The sequence below is a fragment of the Protopterus annectens genome, chromosome 12.part0 (assembly GCF_019279795.1).
Source record: "Protopterus annectens isolate FY-2018-M chromosome 12.part0, PAN1.0, whole genome shotgun sequence".
Lineage (NCBI taxonomy): Eukaryota > Metazoa > Chordata > Ceratodontiformes > Protopteridae > Protopterus > Protopterus annectens.
Window position 1 is genome coordinate 214,241,627 of NC_056746.1, and position 22,887 is coordinate 214,264,513.

The 22,887-nt window shown below is 41.5% G+C and overlaps 1 protein-coding gene across 1 annotated transcript in view; it reads right to left on the bottom strand.

The window, feature by feature from the left end:
- The window catches only part of METRN (meteorin, glial cell differentiation regulator), a 56,281-nt gene that overhangs the window by 6,846 nt on the left and 26,548 nt on the right, over window positions 1-22,887 (bottom strand). Inside the window, exon 3 of the mRNA XM_044089265.1 lies at window positions 22,470-22,529. Within this exon, the coding sequence (XP_043945200.1) occupies window positions 22,470-22,529 (60 nt within the window). The remainder of the gene's footprint in view (window positions 1-22,469; window positions 22,530-22,887) is intronic.

Consider the following 22,887-nt stretch of genomic DNA (forward strand, 5'->3'; position numbering starts at 1 on the left):
ATATATATATATATATATATATATATATATATATATAGATAGATATAGATATAGATATTAATGAAAGCCACCAAGGTAACTAAATGTATTTCTGTTTACCATGAAATGCAACAGATAGAGGCAGCAGTCAGGGATACATCTCAAAGCAGCTTATCAACACACCTTTCTACTCTTGCCTGATGAAACAGACAGCTGACATGAGACAAATTAGTCTCACTTTTCTGCCTTGTACTAATCCCTGTTGTACATATAGTCAAAACAGCTTGTTGCTCCAGTTCTGCTACCACCCTTCACTCTAGCATACACCACCTTCTCTCCACATCCTGATGCATATCATGTTCACATTTGCTAACCTAGATTTAACAGTGAATTCAGAAAACAGCATTCATCTGTGAGTTGCTGCTTTGAAATAGCCTTAGCAGCTTAGCATGGAGGAATAAAGCTACAAGCTTCAAATGACCTTCATCCAGTAGACATGATTGATTCTTTCACTCTGTGTTTGCCTGGTGTTCAACTCTGAGCAAGGTCTTAATTAGACCAAGCAGTATCTTTAAATAAGTGGGCATTCTGATGGAAGAGTAACAGGATGTGTCCCACCTAGCTGGCCATTTTCTCATATTTTTAAAATGCTACAGACCTTTATTAACCAGCTTTTCCTAACCATTGTAAGAATTGTATTATGTCTCTTACAATTAAATCAGCAAACAAACCATTGTTTTCATAAATTTTTCTTTTCAGAAGACACTCACTTGGGACTTACTGGACTCTCTTTTGGTATCTAGGATTCTACACTATCTATCCTTTGCCTTCTTTCTGAGGATTAGGCATTAATCAATTCAATCTAGAGACACCTGTGTGTGGTACAAAACACTATTTTTCAGTAAATCATTTAAGAGATTACTCCCATGTTAAAACTGGTGAACCACAGAGCTGGTATATCATTTTGGGGGTTTGAGCCCCCTCCAAAAAAAAAAAAATAAATAAATAAAACATAAAAAAAACTGTTGTTTTTCAAAAACTCAACAATTCCCTTTGTTGATGAGCGTGTTGTGAATATTTTTTTCATGTCCACTGTATTTAGACCAAATATTTTCACATAAAAGTTTTTTTAGATCAAATGTTTAGGTGAATTGTGTGTCACACAACTATGTAGCCGACCAATTTTACACAGACCATATGCATATGTGTGTGTGTGTATACATACATATATATATATATATATATATATATATATATATATATATACATACACACACACTAAGCACTCTGAGACTGCTGCACATTGGAGCAAGAGGAATATGCAAAGGTACCACAATCTCAGTAATTTTATACAAATAAAATAAAGTTCACATTTGTGAGCACACTTTACAGAGTAGACCATAGTCTCTGTTTATGGCCTGGCACCTTCACTTTAATATGCCTGGTATGGTAGTAAAGATCACAGTCTATACACTTCCAAAGGTTCACCATTTCTCAAGTGTAAAAACAATCTAGTGTATCACACATGAAATATGCTTAAAGCTAATTTACAGCAGCAGTACAAACTCCAGATTCAGAGGTAAAAATGAACCCACCTTTTCTGGGTATAAATTATTGTTAAGCAGTACTTTTTGCAAAGTCTGCTGCCAGACATGGCCATCTATTCTGTGCCAGTCCTTACAGCCTCATCTACTGCTGTATGCAGTTATTAACATTGTGTTTGCACACATGGTTTATAACTGCTGCCAGATGTGGTCATCTATCCTGCGCCAGTCTTTACAGCCTCTTCTACTGCTGTATGTAGTTATTAACATTGTGTTTGCACACATGGTTTATAACTGCTGCCAGATGTGGCCATCTATCCTGTGCCAGTCTTTACAGCCGCTTCTACTGCTGTATGCAGTTATTAACATTGTGTTTGCACATATGGTTTATAACTGCTGCCAGATGTGGTCATCTATCCTGTGCCAGTCTTTACAGCCTCTTCTACTGCTGTATGCAGTTATTAACATTGTGTCTGCACATATGGTTTATAACTGCTGCCAGATGTGGTCATCTATCCTGTGCCAGTCTTTACAGCCGCTTCTACTGCTGTATGTAGTTATTAACATTGTGTCTGCACACATGGTTTATAACTGCTGCCAGATGTGGTCATCTATCCTGTGCTAGTCCTTACAGCCTCTTCTACTGCTGTATGTAGTTATTAACATTGTGTCTGCACATATGGTTTATAACTGCTGCCAGATGTGGTCATCTATCCTGTGCCAGTCCTTACAGCCTCTTCTACTGCTGTATGTAGTTATTAACATTGTGTCTGCACACATGGTTTATAACTGCTGCCAGATGTGGTCATCTATCCTGTGCTAGTCCTTACAGCCTCTTCTACTGCTGTATGTAGTTATTAACATTGTGTCTGCACATATGGTTTATAACTGCTGCCAGATGTGGTCATCTATCCTGTGCCAGTCCTTACAGCCTCTTCTACTGCTGTATGCAGTTATTAACATTGTGTCTGCACACATGGTTTATAACTGCTGCCAGATGTGGCCATCTATCCTGTGCCAGTCTTTACAGCCGCTTCTACTGCTGTATGTAGTTATTAACATTGTGTTTGCACACATGGTTTATAACTGCTGCCAGATGTGGCCATCTATCCTGCGCCAGTCTTTACAGCCGCTTCTACTGCTGTATGTAGTTATTAACATTGTGTCTGCACACATGGTTTATAACTGCTGCCAGATGTGGTCATCTATCCTGTGCCAGTCCTTACAGCCGCTTCTACTGCTGTATGTAGTTATTAACATTGTGTCTGCACACATGGTTTATAACTGCTGCCAGATGTGGTCATCTATCCTGTGCCAGTCTTTACAGCCGCTTCTACTGCTGTATGTAGTTATTAACATTGTGTTTGCACACATGGTTTATAACTGCTGCCAGATGTGGCCATCTATCCTGCGCCAGTCTTTACAGCCGCTTCTACTGCTGTATGTAGTCATTAACATTGTGTCTGCACACATGGTTTATAACTGCTGCCAGATGTGGTCATCTATCCTGTGCCAGTCTTTACAGCCGCTTCTACTGCTGTATGTAGTTATTAACATTGTGTTTGCACACATGGTTTATAACTGCTGCCAGATGTGGCCATCTATCCTGCGCCAGTCTTTACAGCCGCTTCTACTGCTGTATGTAGTTATTAACATTGTGTCTGCACACATGGTTTATAACTGCTGCCAGATGTGGTCATCTATCCTGTGCCAGTCCTTACAGCCGCTTCTACTGCTGTATGTAGTTATTAACATTGTGTCTGCACACATGGTTTATAACTGCTGCCAGATGTGGTCATCTATCCTGTGCCAGTCTTTACAGCCGCTTCTACTGCTGTATGTAGTTATTAACATTGTGTTTGCACACATGGTTTATAACTGCTGCCAGATGTGGCCATCTATCCTGCGCCAGTCTTTACAGCCGCTTCTACTGCTGTATGTAGTTATTAACATTGTGTCTGCACACATGGTTTATAACTGCTGCCAGATGTGGTCATCTATCCTGTGCCAGTCTTTACAGCCGCTTCTACTGCTGTATGTAGTTATTAACATTGTGTTTGCACACATGGTTTATAACTGCTGCCAGATGTGGCCATCTATCCTGCGCCAGTCTTTACAGCCGCTTCTACTGCTGTATGTAGTTATTAACATTGTGTTTGCACACATGGTTTATAACTGCTGCCAGATGTGGCCATCTATCCTGCGCCAGTCTTTACAGCCGCTTCTACTGCTGTATGTAGTTATTAACATTGTGTCTGCACACATGGTTTATAACTGCTGCCAGATGTGGTCATCTATCCTGTGCCAGTCTTTACAGCCGCTTCTACTGCTGTATGTAGTTATTAACATTGTGTTTGCACATATGGTTTATAACTGCTGCCAGATGTGGTCATCTATCCTGCGCCAGTCTTTACAGCCGCTTCTACTGCTGTATGTAGTTATTAACATTGTGTCTGCACACATGGTTTATAACTGCTGCCAGATGTGGTCATCTATCCTGTGCCAGTCTTTACAGCCGCTTCTACTGCTGTATGTAGTTATTAACATTGTGTCTGCACACATGGTTTATAACTGCTGCCAGATGTGGCCATCTATCCTGCGCCAGTCTTTACAGCCGCTTCTACTGCTGTATGTAGTTATTAACATTGTGTCTGCACACATGGTTTATAACTGCTGCCAGATGTGGCCATCTATCCTGCGCCAGTCTTTACAGCCTCTTCTACTGCTGTATGTAGTTATTAACATTGTGTCTGCACACATGGTTTATAACTGCTGCCAGATGTGGTCATCTATCCTGCGCCAGTCTTTACAGCCGCTTCTACTGCTATATGTAGTTATTAACATTGTGTCTGCACATATGGTTTATAACTGCTGCCAGATGTGGCCATCTATCCTGCGCCAGTCTTTACAGCCTCTTCTACTGCTGCATGTAGTTATTAACATTGTGTCTGCACACATGGTTTATAACTGCTGCCAGATGTGGTCATCTATCCTGCGCCAGTCTTTACAGCCACTTCTACTGCTGTATGTAGTTATTAACATTGTGTTTGCACACATGGTTTATAACTGCTGCCAGATGTGGCCATCTATCCTGCGCCAGTCTTTACAGCCGCTTCTACTGCTGCATGTAGTTATTAACATTGTGTCTGCACACATGGTTTATAACTGCTGCCAGATGTGGTCATCTATCCTGCGCCAGTCTTTACAGCCGCTTCTACTGCTGTATGTAGTTATTAACATTGTGTCTGCACACATGGTTTATAACTGCTGCCAGATGTGGTCATCTATCCTGTGCCAGTCTTTACAGCCGCTTCTACTGCTGTATGTAGTTATTAACATTGTGTCTGCACACATGGTTTATAACTGCTGCCAGATGTGGTCATCTATCCTGTGCCAGTCTTTACAGCCGCTTCTACTGCTGTATGTAGTTATTAACATTGTGTCTGCACACATGGTTTATAACTGCTGCCAGATGTGGTCATCTATCCTGTGCCAGTCTTTACAGCCTCTTCTACTGCTGCATGTAGTTATTAACATTGTGTCTGCACACATGGTTTATAACTGCTGCCAGATGTGGCCATCTATCCTGCGCCAGTCTTTACAGCCGCTTCTACTGCTGTATGTAGTTATTAACATTGTGTCTGCACACATGGTTTATAACTGCTGCCAGATGTGGTCATCTATCCTGTGCTAGTCCTTACAGCCGCTTCTACTGCTGTATGTAGTTATTAACATTGTGTCTGCACACATGGTTTATAACTGCTGCCAGATGTGGTCATCTATCCTGTGCCAGTCTTTACAGCCTCTTCTACTGCTGCATGTAGTTATTAACATTGTGTCTGCACACATGGTTTATAACTGCTGCCAGATGTGGTCATCTATCCTGTGCCAGTCTTTACAGCCTCTTCTACTGCTGTATGTAGTTATTAACATTGTGTTTGCACACATGGTTTATAACTGCTGCCAGATGTGGTCATCTATCCTGCGCCAGTCTTTACAGCCGCTTCTACTGCTGTATGTAGTTATTAACATTGTGTCTGCACACATGGTTTATAACTGCTGCCAGATGTGGCTATCTATCCTGCGCCAGTCCTTACAGCCGCTTCTACTGCTGTATGTAGTTATTAACATTGTGTCTGCACACATGGTTTATAACTGCTGCCAGATGTGGTCATCTATCCTGTGCCAGTCTTTACAGCCTCTTCTACTGCTGCATGTAGTTATTAACATTGTGTCTGCACACATGGTTTATAACTGCTGCCAGATGTGGTCATCTATCCTGTGACAGTCTTTACAGCCTCTTCTACTGCTGTATGTAGTTATTAACATTGTGTTTGCACACATGGTTTATAACTGCTGCCAGAAGTGGTCATCTATCCTGCGCCAGTCTTTACAGCCGCTTCTACTGCTGTATGTAGTTATTAACATTGTGTCTGCACACATGGTTTATAACTGCTGCCAGATGTGGCTATCTATCCTGCGCCAGTCCTTACAGCCTCATCTACTGCTGTATGCAGTTATTAACATTGTGTCTGCACACATGGTTTATAATGTAGTTTATTAGCACTTGATTATTGACATTTGTGTAGAAATTCTATTTTGTTCATTCAGGGGCGATCATAATGGCCTTAATGTTGACAAAGTACTATGTCTGCAGTTCACACTCTTAAGTACTGTTTCCATTGGCCCACAGCCATCATCAGAGACTGCTGCAGTAAGGGGAAAAAAATCATGTAAACACAAAATGTGTTCCCATGTCCAGCCGATCCACATATCAGAGCCAAAGCAATTAAAACAATAGCAAATGACCAGTACCCTCCTCTGTTAAATGAAACTCATCACCTACTGGACAGAGCTCACTGTTAAAGCAGAGTCCTACATAAACATGCCTACAGCAATGGAGAAACAGCCATTATCAGGCACATTAACAGAATGCACCTCTTACAAGCATGGAGATCTATGGTGCAGGGTTTCTGGCAGATGCCTGGGACTAGACTCCTTTAAAGTTTTTTTGTAGCTGCAAAAAGTTAGCTGGACAACGCAGAGTAGTGACATGCTCCCCCATCCCTTGTGGTGTAAATATACTGGAATAGACATACTGATATACTTTGGTGGCACATTCTCATCTCACTCAAATATTAAGGTTAATCTCCAAAAAATACCTTCTTTACTTCAAAATATGGTTTCAAGGAAGATAATCATTTATAAATATGCGCAAAACTAAGTCCATGTTGCTTGTTTCTTTGTGACATCTCTGCATAGCTTGCCAAAATGAGGACCACTCACCTTCATAATGTGGAACAAATGATCCTTTAATGAATTAATAGGATTAATTTCTATTTACCATGGTTTCACTTAAAAAATTCCTAACACTGAATGTGTGACAGACTCTTTCAATGTGGAACTTTGAGGAACATGAACTTTTAAAGACCCCAAATGAGGTGCGTTCCTTGTAATGAGGTACACTTGAGAGGTATGCATCTCTGTATGAACAACTAAATCATTGTTTTGTAACCATCACTGTTGTGACCAAGTATTGCACCACAAGTGAATAAATTATTCACTGTTAACTCAATACTTGGTCGCAAACAGTGAATAATTTACTCATTATACAAAATGAATTATCAGATGTTGAGGTTTTTTAACAGCATTGCTGACTTGTACATGGGTCTGACGTTAAGCTGTATGTGATATTATATGGTAAATTTTATAATGTGTTACATTACAGACACAACAATCATGTAAGAAATTTATAACATGAGACACCATTAAGTGCCAGAGTGAAAAAAAATTGTAATATCTGTATTTTTGTAATCTTTCTCTTTAAGTAACCAAAAGGGGGTGGGGCAAACGCTGTTATGGAAAACAGCACACTGAAAGGATGAAACTATAAAGTCAGCCTTCTGGATGGTGAAGTTTAATACAGCTAATTCATGTATCATTTAAAGCCTATAATAACAGCTAAGAGTACATGAAAATTAGCTATTTAAGACTGGGATAGCTATTCAGTCAAAAATAAGGAGGCAGAAAATTGAAGCTCTACTACCGACATATTTTGATTTCAGCAAAAATGCCTTATCTGAATTGAAACATGAACGATATAGCATCAGTAGGCATAGATTTTTCTGCAACAGCAGTGAACAAGACTTAAGCAGTAATCTTTTCACATTCCAACCTCCCACCCCCCCACTCCCCACCTTCCAAGTTTTATGAGATTCTTAACTTTCTATCCAACTGTATCTGGAACAAAGAAAGTAAAACTGATTTGAAAAGGGAGCTAAGCCGATAGATTTACACCGTTGTTTATTCTGCTGTTTGCACAGACTGACGTTTTGGTTGTTAATGGGGTAATACTGATTCTTCTGCCTCCCCCTCCCCCCACTCCGTTTGTGATCATAGATCCCCAAGTCCCTTTCCCACAGTCTGCTTTGCCAACTAAGCTTGTAACCGTGTTGAATAGATTCTGCAGAACAAACTGTCATCATAGCCCAGATTTACGGAGATGGCAAGTAAGAAGCCCTTTCATTATTTATTTAGTCTGAGCTCAAAGCACAGACAGACTGAGAAAATGCACCGAGAAAGGGTGAGAAAATGCACGGTGACGCCAAAACCTGCCTCCAGGAAACTCTCAGAACAACCCTTTTAAGGTGCATAGAATAAATCAAACAGAAATAAATACAAATGTGAGCACATTCATAAGCACACACAAACATGCTAAAATTACCCTTCTGTGAAAATGGGCCCCGACTCATTACCATAAAACTTCTGACAGCTTCTGAGCACCAGAGTTCAGTGTCAAAACTGTTTTAATGATCAGAAGGCTAACAGCAGTTCTGATTTGCCCAACAAAAGGGAAAAAAAATGTTGCCTTTCAAGGGCCATCCTCCTGACACAGATATGGAAGATACAAGGAGCAAGATCATGTGATTTTTCCAGACATTTTTTTTTTCTTCAGCAAGCCTATATATTTACTTTTATTTATTTTTACAAAAGAATATCCTTCCAAATGAGAACATCCCATTACAATGATGACCACGACAAAAGTCATTTAAACAAATATGAACAGCAATTTTTGTACTCTGGCATTCAGTATTTTTTAACAATAATGCAAAGATATTTTTTATATTTATTTACCATGCCTTGAATGGCAAGTGGGTTGCATCTACACTATGCTAAGCTACAACTAAGGCCACAAGCTCAAGGGTAAACGTAACAATGCCACAGCAGTGACTTACAGTATGACAAATATCTTTGTTTTTATAGGTCATATATTTAGGTAGATTAGTATGGACCAGCATTTGTAAAACAGATTTTTATTCTATAATAGTAAAGTTGTAAAACAGTTGTGTAGAACACATCCAAGGGTACAACTTATTTTTTTATTTTTTGTGGGCGGGTTGATATGACCAATAATTTTTAGGGGTCATGTGTGAGAAACATTGTCATCTCATCTCCTTTACTTTATGGTAAAAAATAAAACTGTAATGTAGCATTTCTTTTTGTAAACAGCAAGTGTATGATGTCCTTCTATTCACATGTTGCAATATTCATCACATATGGATTTACTGCTCTTGCTACCTGACTGTCCGGCCAGTATACAAAAGATTTCAGTCACTGTATGGTGCATAGGATGTCTGACGTGGCCAGTAGAGTGTGGGTGATAAAAAGTGATGTCTGCATGCACCAGCCCTCAGAACTTCTCAGCTGCCAGTCGAACAACAGGTGCTCCTGCCATCCCAGCCATTGGATTATGAAGAAATCAGATAAGTACCCCATTGGGGAACCTTTTTCAGTCATTTACCTCATTCTAATGCTTGTTCATGTCATCCAGAAAGGGTAAGTGTAAGTGTGGCTGTCAGATACCCAACAAGTAAGCCCACGATCTGTGTCTTTTTTGTTTAGGTAGGTCACACAACTACAAGGCCTGCACCATCTTCCAGGCATTTGTGCCCAAAACTCTCTGCAGCTGTTTGCCCACATTCAGACTATACCTAGAAAACCAACATAGCAATTAGCCTTTGGTATAGTGGATTCCGCCAACTAACTTGCCGAACCACTGAAAAAGAAAGCCGAGACAGTCAGGCCTTCGACTACTGCTGTGGCTCTTTTGTCCGACCGTTAGCCTGTGGTAGACATTGGCCTTTTTGAAGACTTGGACTCCACCTCTCCAGATACAGTGGTACATTCACGGAAGCTGCACAATTCCGTGTGGAAGGCACGTCTACAGAGGCTTTTCTGATGTTAGTTTCTGATGCCAGGGGGCAGCAGCAATTTTGGTAGGACCGTCAGATCCATCTGTTTCCTTACAGTCACCTGCTTCTAGGCCTTCCTCCATTCAGATGCTTGCTAGGTCTCACAAAAGGAAGGAAGAAAAAAAACATTTATCTCCTGCTCCTGAAAGTTCCCAGACTGGCAAGGTCTTCAGCCAAAGCTTGTTTAATGCTTTATGGCCTTACGGCATACCACTCTAGGGACATCCACTTTCCCTCCTCCTATACTGAGCCCTAGGCCTTAGACATCAGATCCCTCTCTAAGGGAAGAGGAGGAATTCTCTGATTCTTCTTCTGAAGAATCCCTTTCATATACCTCTCAGCTGCCTTCCCCCCTGGGATATGGCTCCCCAGAGGAAGAATCCACTGACCTTGACTAGAGAGCAGAGGATTTGACCTTTGGTGAAACTATCACTAAAATAAAGGAACATTTCAAATGGGAATCATCTGAAATTACAGAGGTTCAAAAAAGGTATTATGACCTCATTCAGATGGATTCCCCAACCCCTACAACTGTTCCACCCATTCTACTTGCCTTTCTGGATGTCTTCTCTTCAGCATCCTTGAACCTGGACTCAAAACCCCCTGCTCCATGCAGACCTGACAGGTTTTATAAAGTCACTGAGACTACAAAGTTTCTAATTAAGTGTCCTGCTGCAGACCCTGTCACAATTTCCATTTCCATGGATAAGGTTTCAAAACTATTGCCTACCACCACCATCATCCCAGCTGACAAAGTCGACAAAACCATGGAATGTCTGGATAAGAAAATACATACCTCTGCTACTCTGGCTTTCAGAGCTACTAATTACCAGGCACACATGGCTAAATATGCCTGATCCCTTTTGTAGAAAGACAATTAGGAATTGTCCGACTCCCCAGATTTTGCTACCAAAGCTTCATTGTCTTCCCTAGTTGCTCTCACTTCTCAGGTTACCAGGCACCCTATAACGTGCAGTTATGATGCTGCTGAGGCCTCAGCCAGGTCAGCAGCATCAGCATTTTCTTTGGGAAGGTACTCCTGGCTACACCTCCAACCTCTACTAGATGACTTTAGAACCAAGCTGGTTGATGCCCCTTTGGACAATACATCCCCGTTTGGAACAAAAGCGGCTGACTTATTTGAGTCATTACAACAAAAGGGGAAAGAGATGCAGGATTTAAAACACCTGCTGGTTTCTCCTATTCCAAAATTCCAGGGTAATTTTCCAGCAAAAACACAATTTATTAGGAAGCACTCTCACCCTGCTGCTCCCACAAGGCCTAGGAAAACATCCAGGAAACAACTCACTCCTATTACAGCCTCCACCTCTTCTAGCCAGAGGCCACCCTTTCAAGACAGGGCAGGTAGTATCTGATTATCTGCCAATCTTACAACCCCCACCTTCTCCCTCTATACATCTCTCGGTGCATCTCTCTCACCATCTCCAAATGTCGACACATCACCTCAGACAAATGGGTCCTTTCTATAATACAAAATGGGTATTTTATGACTTGGATCATGCCTCCAAAGAGGAGGGGTATCCTACAGCCTCCAAAAGAACAGCTCCACCTATTGCAGCCAGTGCTAGATAACCTGATGGCTCAAGGCCCTATTCAAACAGTTGCACTGTCTGCAAAAGGAAGATGTTTCTACTCCAGGATTTTCCTGGTTCCAAGAAAAGATAGTTCCTGGAGGCCAATTCTGGACCTCTCACTACTCAATCTCTTTATTCAGGTTCCAACTTTCAGGATGTTGACCTCACCAACTCTGTTTATGCTCCTACTTCCCCAAGGGTTCATGGCTACCTTAGATATCAAGGATGCCTACCTTCACATCCCTATAATATTTCTACTCCAGGATCCAAGGTTCTTGGCCCAGACATTGTAGTTTATTGCCCATTTGGACAGTTTGTCTGTCACTTTCAACTTTCTGGTTTAAAAGACCACATCTGCGCTTGTTTCCCATCTTTCCTGTAACTAACCTACTGGGTAGCACTAGAAAGCCTTAAACTGATACAAGCCTTCTAGCTTAGAAGAGAGACGTTAGAGTGATTCAGTATCAGTTTTCTATACTTTCTTGCTGTACTTAACCATTTTCTGCCTAAACGCAGACTTTCCAGTGTTTATTGTGATTTAAAAGCTTGTTTTTTTTCACATATTGTACTTATTTGACTGCCTGCACTTTTAAAAAGTTGTTTTTTGTTTAAATAATTTGTTTAACTGTTGTAGGCTACACACTAAAGTGTGATGGCCTTTTCTGATCGTTTGTAGTCATTTAAAGGTGTTTTAAGTGTATTTTTTACTGTTTTTGCCTTATCTTTTCAAAAAAAAAAAAAAAAAAAAAAACATTTCTTGTTTCCCGCCTTTCTAAGCTAGTATAGTCCACTTTTCAGGCTAGTGCTGAATTCAGGGCTGTGATACTAGTTTCTGAGTTGCCCATACCTTACTTGGATAGAAGGAAGTTTCTCTGTTCACCTGTGAGAGAGGGGAGCTTTGAGCAACCTGTCTGTCCCTGTAGGAGTGGTTCCAGCCCAGAAGTTAGTAGATTATTGGTCATTTTGGGCTAATTTCTATCTCTTTCATTTCCCTCCTATAAAAACCACATTTGCACGGTTTTGGGCACCGGGCAGTGCTGGTTAGCTACGGTTAAATTATTCCTGGCTCCACTAAGTCTTCTCTTCAGTTTTTCCCTTGAAACTAATCAAACTCTCAACCTAAGCACTCAAAAAGCATCTTACAGCCCAGCACTTACTCAGACCTAATAGCAAGCACTAATATACCCGGACACTGATTGCCTAGCAGGGCAAGGCTCTTTATTCACCCCTCACCAACCAAGTGACTAAGCAGCCCACCCTACTATTCAGGCATGACCAAAGGGCAACTTCAGGTGCACTCTCCAGTCCAGCTGGTGAATCTGGGTATCCTGAGGCAATGTTACAACTGCCTCATGTACATAGACAACCCTCTCCTCCTACCACAAAACACTAACATATGCAAGAGATGCAATTATACAGCCAAACTGGATGCTAAGCTGTCTCCACCCAACACTGGAACAGACAGTCAAGAGGAGAAGGTTAACACTTGCACCACACCTCCAGCCGCACACAGACCTACTAAAACATCATTGGCAAACAATACACATAAATACAAAAAAATCATACTCAGACGCTCTAAGTAAAAACCTGCAAAAGCATCAGAGACCTCCAAAGCAGACACCCAAACAACCTACACTTCCCGTCACAAACCAGACAGCACATGAAACACAAAATCAGTGTGCCGCACAATCACAGCCCTTAAAGTGAAATAACATACCTAACACACTAGTAATAGGTGACTCTATAGTCAGGCACACTGACATCCCACTCACTAGGCTGGACAAGCAGAAGGTTACTGTTAGCTGCCTGTCGGAAGCCAGAATCCGCAACATAACACAAGCACTCAGGTCACTCCAGAACAAGTACAAATATGACTCTGTCATTGTTCATGTTGGTGTGAATGACCTGAGATGTACCTCCCTGGACTACATGAAAAGAGACATGGAAGAGCTCTCTGATCATGCAGCCCAGGCTGGTGTGACGCTGACCCAGAGTAGCATCCTGCCCTCACCAAGAATGATACCTCAGTATAAAGAAAAAATGATCAATTTCAACAATTGGCTAAGTTTCTGGTGTCATTCAAAAGGGATCCAGTGTCTGTCAGCCTGGGACGACATGCTTGACCAGCCATGTTACTTCGCAAGGGATGGCTTGCACCTGTCACGCCTAGGTTTTCGAAGACTGGACAAGGCTCTTGCTGCCCCCATAGTGCCTTTTTTAGGCAAGGCTCAAAAGTCAAACCCACCTCCATAAACAGCACAATTAACAAATATCTGAGGGTTATGCTACTCCAGGAGTTTAAATCTCAAAATGCATGCGCTCGAAGCACTCCTCAGTATGGAGAACGTCGACATCTGTGCAGTAACTGGAACCTGGTTCAAGGCTCCAGAGAGCACCCCAGCACTACCAGGCTACAACTCGTACCACACATTTCGGCCACAGAACACGGACCGAAACACAAAAGGAGGGGTTGTATCCATATCCATCAAGGATACCTACACCTCCAGGTTAGTGGTGCAGCATGATACCTCTGAGATCATCCATTTGCAACTAACATCGGGCAAATATGAAATGCAAATTGTGGCCTGCTACAGATCACCCTCAATGACCCAGGACCACCACTCCACCTTTCTGGAGACACTGGAAAACATGAAAGTCCTACCAAACACCCTGATATTGGGCAATTTCAATTATCCTACCATTCACAGGGAAAACTACTCAAGTACAAATTCCCAGACCCAGCACTTCCTGGAATTCATCAACTCAAACGACCTGGATCAGCTGGTAAACTTCCCCTACCAGAGGTCAAAACATAATGGACCTGGTCATCACTAACATGGGCGACAGGTGTTCCACACTGAAGGTCAACCTGTCAGTGGTTAGATCAGACCATAAACTAAACTAATCACTCTGGATGTCCACACCCTACTACCACCCCCAACCAAGGAAACCAAAGTAAAAAACTTTTCTAAAGCAAACTTCACCTTACTGAAGACAGAGGTGGCAAGTTTCACAGCCCCCACGCTAAGGGATAATGCTGCCCAAGATGCAGAAACCTTTACAAATGCACTCTATGAGCACCTACAAGGATGCATGGATCATGCCATCCCTGGCAAAACCAAGACTCGCTCCTCTAAGAAAAGGAAACCAGCTTGGTGGAGCCCTGCCATAAACAGGCTATACAATAGAATGAGGAAACTAGTTCAGAACAAAAGCAAATCCCAAGAAGGAAAGACATCCTTGATCCGTATCAGTAAGAAACTAAGGTCCCTCATAAAATCATCCAAGGCTAACTTTGAAAGAAAAATAGCCAAGGATTCAAAAGATAACCACAAAGCCTTCTTTAGCTATGTTAAGAATCTAAATGGCAACTCGCAGATATGCACTGAACTAGTACAAAATAGCACAAAATATACTGAACCTACTGATATTGCCAACATCCTGGCAGATAGATTCAGTGCAAACTTCACCCCCCCCCCTCACCTCCAAAAGGGCCCACAACAATACCGGAAAAGTGTAGTGTCCCAAAAATTAGACACACTGGTGAAAACAGCCCTTTCAAAAACAAAAAAACACAGCGTCAATGGGACCAGATAATGTCCCAGGCTGTGTCTTGCACGAGTTACAGAACGAACTAACCCCCCACCTAAGCACGCTGTTCAACCTCAGCCTCTCCACAGACTACATGCCCATAGAATGGCACACAGCAATGGTTATTCCTCTCCACAAAGGAGGGGCCACAACTGACCCTGGTAACTATTGCCCCATAAGCCTGACTAGCCTGGTCTGCAAGGCTATGGAGCGCATCATCATGGAACTCATTAACAAAGACATTGGGAACCTCCAAACACTTGACCCAACCCAGTTCAGCTTTGTTAAGGGCAGATCATGCCTACTAAACCTGGTTGACTTCTTTGAGACAATCACCAAGGCCATAGACGAGGGAAAGGTGGTTCACACAGCCTACCTTGACCTCGCCAAAACTTTCGACACCATTCTCCACTCGGGTATTACAGAAAAACTCACCAGCCTGAACATAAACCCCACGTTAAGAGATGGGTTGCCAACTGGCTTACAGACAGAACTCACATGGTAAGAATAGCAGGCTCCAGGTCCGACTCTAAACCAGTCACAAGTGGTGTCCCACAAGGCTCGGTCCTGGGACCCCTACTGTTCAGCATATACTTCTCAGAAGTACAGGCAAACCCAGGAGGACTATGGCTAACCAAGTTCGCTGATGACTGCAAACTGGGAGCCATAATTGATTCTCTGGCTGACACGGACATCCTCCAAAAGGGCCTTACTGAGACAGACACCTGGTGTCAAAGTCATGGCCTTAAGCTAAATGCCAAAAAATGCATAGTCATCCCATTTGGGAAAAACAAAACACCCACGAATTACCACATAGGTGGCAGCCCCCTTAATACAGAAGAGGTAATAAGAGATCTGGGAACCCAGGTAGATAGTAATCTCTCCTTTGACAATCATATTGCCAAACTAGTAAGGAAATCCTTCTATGTGGCCCATCTAATTACTAAAGGGTTTGCATCTAGAAATAAAGAGGTTATAGTGCCCCTCTACTCGTCACTCATTAGACCCATCATAGAGTACAATGCCCCATTTGGGATGTACCTCACAAGACACTTCCAACAGCTGGAAAGACCACAAAAGTACCTCACCAAGAGGATTACTGGCCTCAAACATATGTCCGATGCAGCTCAACTGAAAAAACTCCGGCTGTACTCAGTGGCATATCGCTTACTCAGAGGTGATCTCTGCCTGACTTACAAAGCCATGTCCAACTCAGAATTGATGGACATGCTCCACCTAAAGAAAGCCAAGTCACTGCGAGCCATGCACTCTAGTGAGCTAAACCTCGCCACAACAATAAATAGAATGTGCTGGAGGGATAGATTCCTGTCACAGAGACTCCCAATGCTTTGAAACAAAATTCCAAATTACATCAGGCAGAGCCCCTTACTAACACTCCTCAAGAGAGTAACAGAAAATATACCCCTGGGATCACTTCATTGGCTCTGCTTGACAGAGGATCAGTTAATTAATCAATGGGGCGGTGAAAGCCGACACACTCTGGCTAGGCTTATAAATGCCCTCGGGTAGATAGCCTACTACCTACCTATGAACCTATAAACCTATAAGGCCCAGTTTCATGAAATACCTGAGGTTCTTTGTGTGCCTTGCCCTTTGAGCTTTCCACTGCACCCAGAACCTTCTCCAAATGTCTGGCTCCAGTTATTGCCTTCTGGAGGACAAAAGGAATCCAGATATACCCTTACCTGGATGACTTACTCATTCAGGCAGACTGCAAACAGACCCTTCTGCAACACTTACAAGTTGCTGTTACTCTCCTACAGTCCCTGTGATTTCAGATCCACCTCCCAAAATCCCACCTGGAACCTACTCAGGAATCATACAGACATCACGATAGCCTACTCCCCCCCAAACAAAGTGGAAAGCTTGACACAACACCTACTTCTGGTATTCCAGACCTCAGAATTAACCATAAGGCAGTACCTCAAGCTCCGGGCTACATGGCATCCACTATCCCCATGTTACCATTAGCAAGACTCCATATGAGGAAATTGCAATAGTACCTCAAGTCAGTCTGTGCTCAGAATTCCCACCCCCTGAAGTACAGGGTACCCCTTCTGCCCTGCTTCAAACAAGAAATCCATTGGTGGTTGAAGTAGGTGAACCTCAACCCAGGTCTTCCCCTCCATCCACCTCAACCCAAACAGATCATGCACAAAGATGCCTCAGACTTGGGCTGGGAAGCAACACTGGGGCACCTGAGTGCAAGGGGAGTGGCCATGGTGACACAGGAAAGAACATCGCAACATCTAAGAGATGAGGGCAATTTTATTGGCCCTGCGTGCCTTCCAAACCAAGCCAATCTACAACAAGGACCACTAAAAATCTTTACAGACAATATCACAGTGCTGTGGTACCTCAACAAGCAGGGAGGGACCAAATCTTATTTGCTTTACAGACTAGCTCGCCTGGTGTGGGAAGTAGCCACCTTTACAATGAGTATGTGCTCACTGTCCTGCAGGAGGCCAGGAAAACAAATAAGGAAATCATACCTATCAAAGTGGAAGAGATTTTCAATATGGTGTCTCAAAAGGCTGAAAAGCGAGACACCTCTACTACTGTCTTACCTGTGTGAACTATTGCAGACAGGGTTGGCTTACTCATCCATGAAGGCCCACTTGTCTGCCATTTCACCATGTCTTCCCCTGAACCCCCCCCCCCCCCAGCTTCCAGACTACCAGCTAAGTTATTCCTTAAAGGGTCCTTCACCTCAGACCACCCAGGAAACCCCACCCCCTATGAGGGCCTCAACTATGTTTTAGAGAAGCTCACACTTCCCCCATTCAAGCCAGCAGATAAAGCTTCCCTAAAACATTGCACATGGAAAACTATCCTCCTCATGACCTTGACCTCAGCCAGGAGAGAATGTCAGAGATGCAAGCCCTCATGGCTATTCCACTCTTCCTTGTGTTCCACACTGACAGGGTAACACTTAGAACTAACCCCTCCTTCATGCCCAAGGTGGTGAATGACCTTTCCCTTAATGAGGCCATCCACCTACCAACTTTCTTTCCTAACCGACAGGGAGACAGTGAGAGAGTACTCCATTCCCTGGATGTGCACAGACAACTCAGATTTTATCTGCATAAAACCAAGTCCATCAGACAAGCTGGTCAACTTTGTCTCCTTCTACCCCAGGGCCCTAGGGAAGGCAGTAACCAAACAATTTCAACATTTATTTTCAAATCTAACAACTTTTGCTACAAACACCATGGGAAATTCCTGCAAGGTACTGTCAAAGCACACTCCACTAGGGCAATGGCCTCCTCAAGGGCCTTCTTCAGGGGTTTGGATACCTTCACTATACTGGAAGCAGCCACTTTGTGTTTGGTGCACACCTTCACCAAACATTACAAATCAGATCACATTTCTAGGGCCAGTGCTGGGTTTGCCAAGGCTATCCTCCATGGATTCCTGGAGAACTCTACTAGGCCACCTCCCCCTTCTTCACAGTGAGCTTTGGCACTCACCGATATGTGATGAATACTGCAACATGTGAACAGAAGGACATCAAAAAGTTGTGTAAAATCTTACCATAACCATAAATGTTGTAGTATTCCTTCCCACCCACCTACCCCTCCTGTTATGCATCATTTCCCTTTCTGGATGGCACAGGGCTGGCATTACCCTTGCTAGGACTGGTTCTAACTGGGATTTACAGTTTTAAGGGCTGCTGCATGCAGGCATCACTTTTATGGCCCATGTTCTACTACCCATGTGAAACGTCCCACGCACCATACAGTGACTGAAATCTTTTGTACACTGGCCGGATGTTTGGGTAGCAAGAGGAGTAAACCCATATGTGATGAATACTGCAACATGGAAGAGAAGGACATCTATGGTTATGGTATTAGGTCCTCCATCATAGATGGATTATGAGGGGAATATGGTATAAAAAAAGAGTAGCAGTGATGTGAAAGAGAAACATAAGAGGATAGGCTAATGACAAGTCTGAGTACACATGAGAGCACACCTCTCAACTGTACAGACTTTTGCAGAATGTCTAGATTTTTGCGTTGTATTTTTGGTCCGTTCGAAAATGTGTGGTTTTCTGGTAAACCACTGAGAGTGAAATCCCTAAATAATGAAACACATTTGAATGTCAGACTTCATATCCTTTAGAAAATGTATGCAAATAAAAAACCTGTTACCCTAGCAACTTTCTATGCACATAAGAGCAATGTTTAAAATGTGTTTCTGTTTTTGGCCTTTGTTCCCCCCATTACATTTGGCTTTATCCAGATTACTTCCTTTAAGAGGATGAGAAGTATGTGTGGGAGGCTCTGAGTCAAAGGTATATCGGATTTTTTCCTGGCAGTAATGCTGCAAAAAGAAAACCTAAACTGTATATTAAATGATATACAATTCATACTAATGTAATTATACAATTAATGTATTTATTTATTTGCCTGTTAAGCAGAAGTTCACTGGGCTGAATCCCTATTTCATCTTGATTCCGGACCACAGGCAGGTAACTGCATTCATCTTCAAAGAGTTTACAGTAAGAGTGACATGCAAAAACATGCAAAAGAGCATTGCACAAGAACAATCCACATTACACATTTACAAATTATGCAGAGTAGTCGAATAATCCATGAAATTAGTTGTACATTTTAACAAAAGCAACTTTGTAAATATGTCGAAAAAGGCAACTCATCTATTTTGTGCAGCACCTTTGAAATTATTTAACTACTTCTTCAGCACAGGCAGCTTAAGTACTTTGAGCATACACTTGCATCAGGCCTCAGATAATTTAATTATCGGTACGTTTTCATAGAGAGGGTGTATGTACCATCTGTCATGTTTGAACAAACCTGAGTGTTAAGCAGTGCAACAATACTTTAGCTACTTAAACTGAAACTTTTAACTAGCTTGGGAATTAGATAACATGAATATGTTACAATGCAATCCATGAAATGTGGAAGCCTAACTTAGTTTAAGAAAATAAATCAGCAGTTTAACATTTGCCATTATAGTCATGAGAGCCTTAAAAATTACCGCAGTGTAACAAGCAAAAAAAAAAAAAAAAAACTATTTAAGTACGTAGCACAGCTGGTTTCAAGACTTTAAAAGAAATGTTTCATTACCATGGTGACAGAAGAACTAAGTACATCTATGACCTATGACCTGCCCTCAAGTGCATTTATGCCTGCAGATCAGGAAGCCAGTAGAGCATGATGGATAAATTGCTGTCTACTCATTACTGCCCTGTGGACCATAGGATCGTGTTCTTTTTTTTGTCAAATTATAAAGCACAGAGCCCTGCTTTAAGCACAGGGTTACCAAATTACTGATCCTACAGCAGTGTTCCTTTTTTCTTGACTGTAATCTTTTTGATACTAGGCCCCTTCAGAAACAGTGTTACAAATGACAGGCACGGAAAGTAAAAAATTATACCCTGGATCGGCTTTAGTTTGTTATATGAAACAAAATCTGAATAAAAATTTTGCAAAGCTTTAAAATTTTTATTAAGACTGAATTATGACAGCAGATTACCAAATTCAAGAGTCTGATAAAAGAGGTTTTGGTAATGCTATTTCTTTCCTAACGGATTTCTCTCTGCTTCTATTTCACAGTTCTTTAGTTAGGCAAAAGTACTTTAACACAGAATTAATGTGGACCAAAACAGTACTTTCTGCTGGTACAAGAAGTGAAACAATCATATGAGAAAATGTGCAAATACATTCATTCGCCTCAGTGAACTGGTAACAATAATGTTTTATATACAAAATTAGTGTTTTTAAGTGATGTCATTGTGAAATAGGCTTGCTACAAATATGTAGCATGTTTAAATGTCTTTCCATGTTTGCTTTCTAACTACTTAATTGCAAAACTCTTACCCAAGTAGCTGAAATAAAGCAATCCTGTTTAAGAAAAGGCAGACTACCATTTTATACACACTACATTTTTAGTATCCCCCTCCATTAGAAGATTTTAAAACAATATTCATTTTCATGAAAAAGATGGTACTTCTACTAATAGAAAACGTGGGCACTACCATAGACGTATTGTACATAATGTAACATTTTTCAAAACGTGCCACAATGTGTGTGATCTTAAAGTCTTGTCAGTTGTAAACAAGTTAAATGCTTTAGCATTATGGGTTTTGATGTTTTAAAGGTTTTAAAGAAACAAAACACAATGTTAAGTTCTGATGAAGCATTTATTTATATGTGACATGCTATCTGAGTGATATAACATATGATGTGCATCGAACAATGAAAAATATATTATAGGGTGGTTAGAAAATACATAAATCCTGGTATTTTAAAAATATATACACCTTTAGGATAAAATAATTCTGAGTTTTTCTGTGATAACTCCTGATTTTGAGCACAGCTGTATCCACGATCTGAGATATTCCCCTGACTGAGAGCGGCACAGTGGGTTCAGTGGTTAGCATCTCTGCCTCACTGCTCATGTGTGAGTTTGCATGTTCTTTCCATGTCTGCATTAGTTTTTAGACACTTGATTTGCTCCCACATCGCAACAGCATGCAAGTGGATTGGCTACTTGGATTTGGGTGCATCTGGAGTGGGGAGTGGGGAAAGCACTTGAAAGAAAGTCATCCTATTGGGGGGAGGACTAGACTAACCTTGTTGAACAGCAAATGTTGCTAGCAAACAGCATCAGTTGCCATTGACAAAAGTGTGCTATACCTCACAAGCATGTTACTCACTAAATGACAATCCCCAATGGAAAGAATATCATCCCAGATATGCTGCACTGGAACCTGGGAAAATGATGCAGGTGTTATTGTATTACTGAACAAAGCAAAGATGCATGGCAAGGTCACTTAGTATCCTGAGAAAGCCCACACTGGCATCCCCCCCCAAACCAAACTCAATACCAAAAAGAAGCACTGCAGAAGACCAAAACAGGTGGTCTGAAATAAAGGAAAAGACCTCCTTGCTACAGTTATTAATTACTAAACACACCCTCATCGGCATGAATCACAGTACTGACTTGTTCCCAACAGATCAGTAACTCTTCAGCACTGCCGATCATGCCTCTAACAGTTTGCACTCAGGACAGCCACCCCCTTCACCTCATCCCTATTATGGTACAGTAAAGGACAAATCAAAAAGTAATTCATTCAAAAGTCTTGTTTGTGAAAGAGGTACTGGGGAGCACATGTATATTTGTAAACAAGTCAAAGAAGAATTTTACAAAAAGTTTTTTTTTTTATCTTGACATCAGAGAATGTCAAAAGTGAAATTCAGGCTATCTGAAATTCGGTATTTCTGCAGTAATTACAGAACTAAATTCTACACTTTGCTTCTTTTTCACACAGCTATCTTGAGTGAATAAAAAGGGAGCAAAGGAAATAGGAAAGAACTAACTATAAACTGAACGTGACATATCGTTTTCTTAAGAAACAAAAGCAGTATCTTCTACAGCAATCTGTCTGGACAGTTCTAAAACTCAAATATCTTCCAACTGTAAATGCCAAAGCTGCTTCTGCAAAATGTGAGTTTGATACTCACCAAAGTCACTAGTGCACACTGCCATTAGAATTTCTGAATCATTGCATGGTCTGCAGGCACCTAGAAAGGAAACGAAAAAATAATTACATTGTACTCACAAGGACTTATGAAATGTTGCATATTCCTCAGTTTTGTGATACAGTTTTAACTACAAAAACTATCCCTCATTGCACGAGTATTTATTGCTAAACTACTGTTTACAGACCTCTCCCTCTTTCCCTCTCATACTGGCATTAAGTATTCCCCAACTTCTTTCACATATGCTATGCCATACTGACCACCTCTATCAATGTGATCTCATTAATTAAAATAATCTTTTCTGTGACTGACATTGCCTCAGTTGCACAAACTGACAACTTCAAATGCAATACTCTAAATGCATCCATATGGTTCCTTCTATACAATAGCTACATCATAT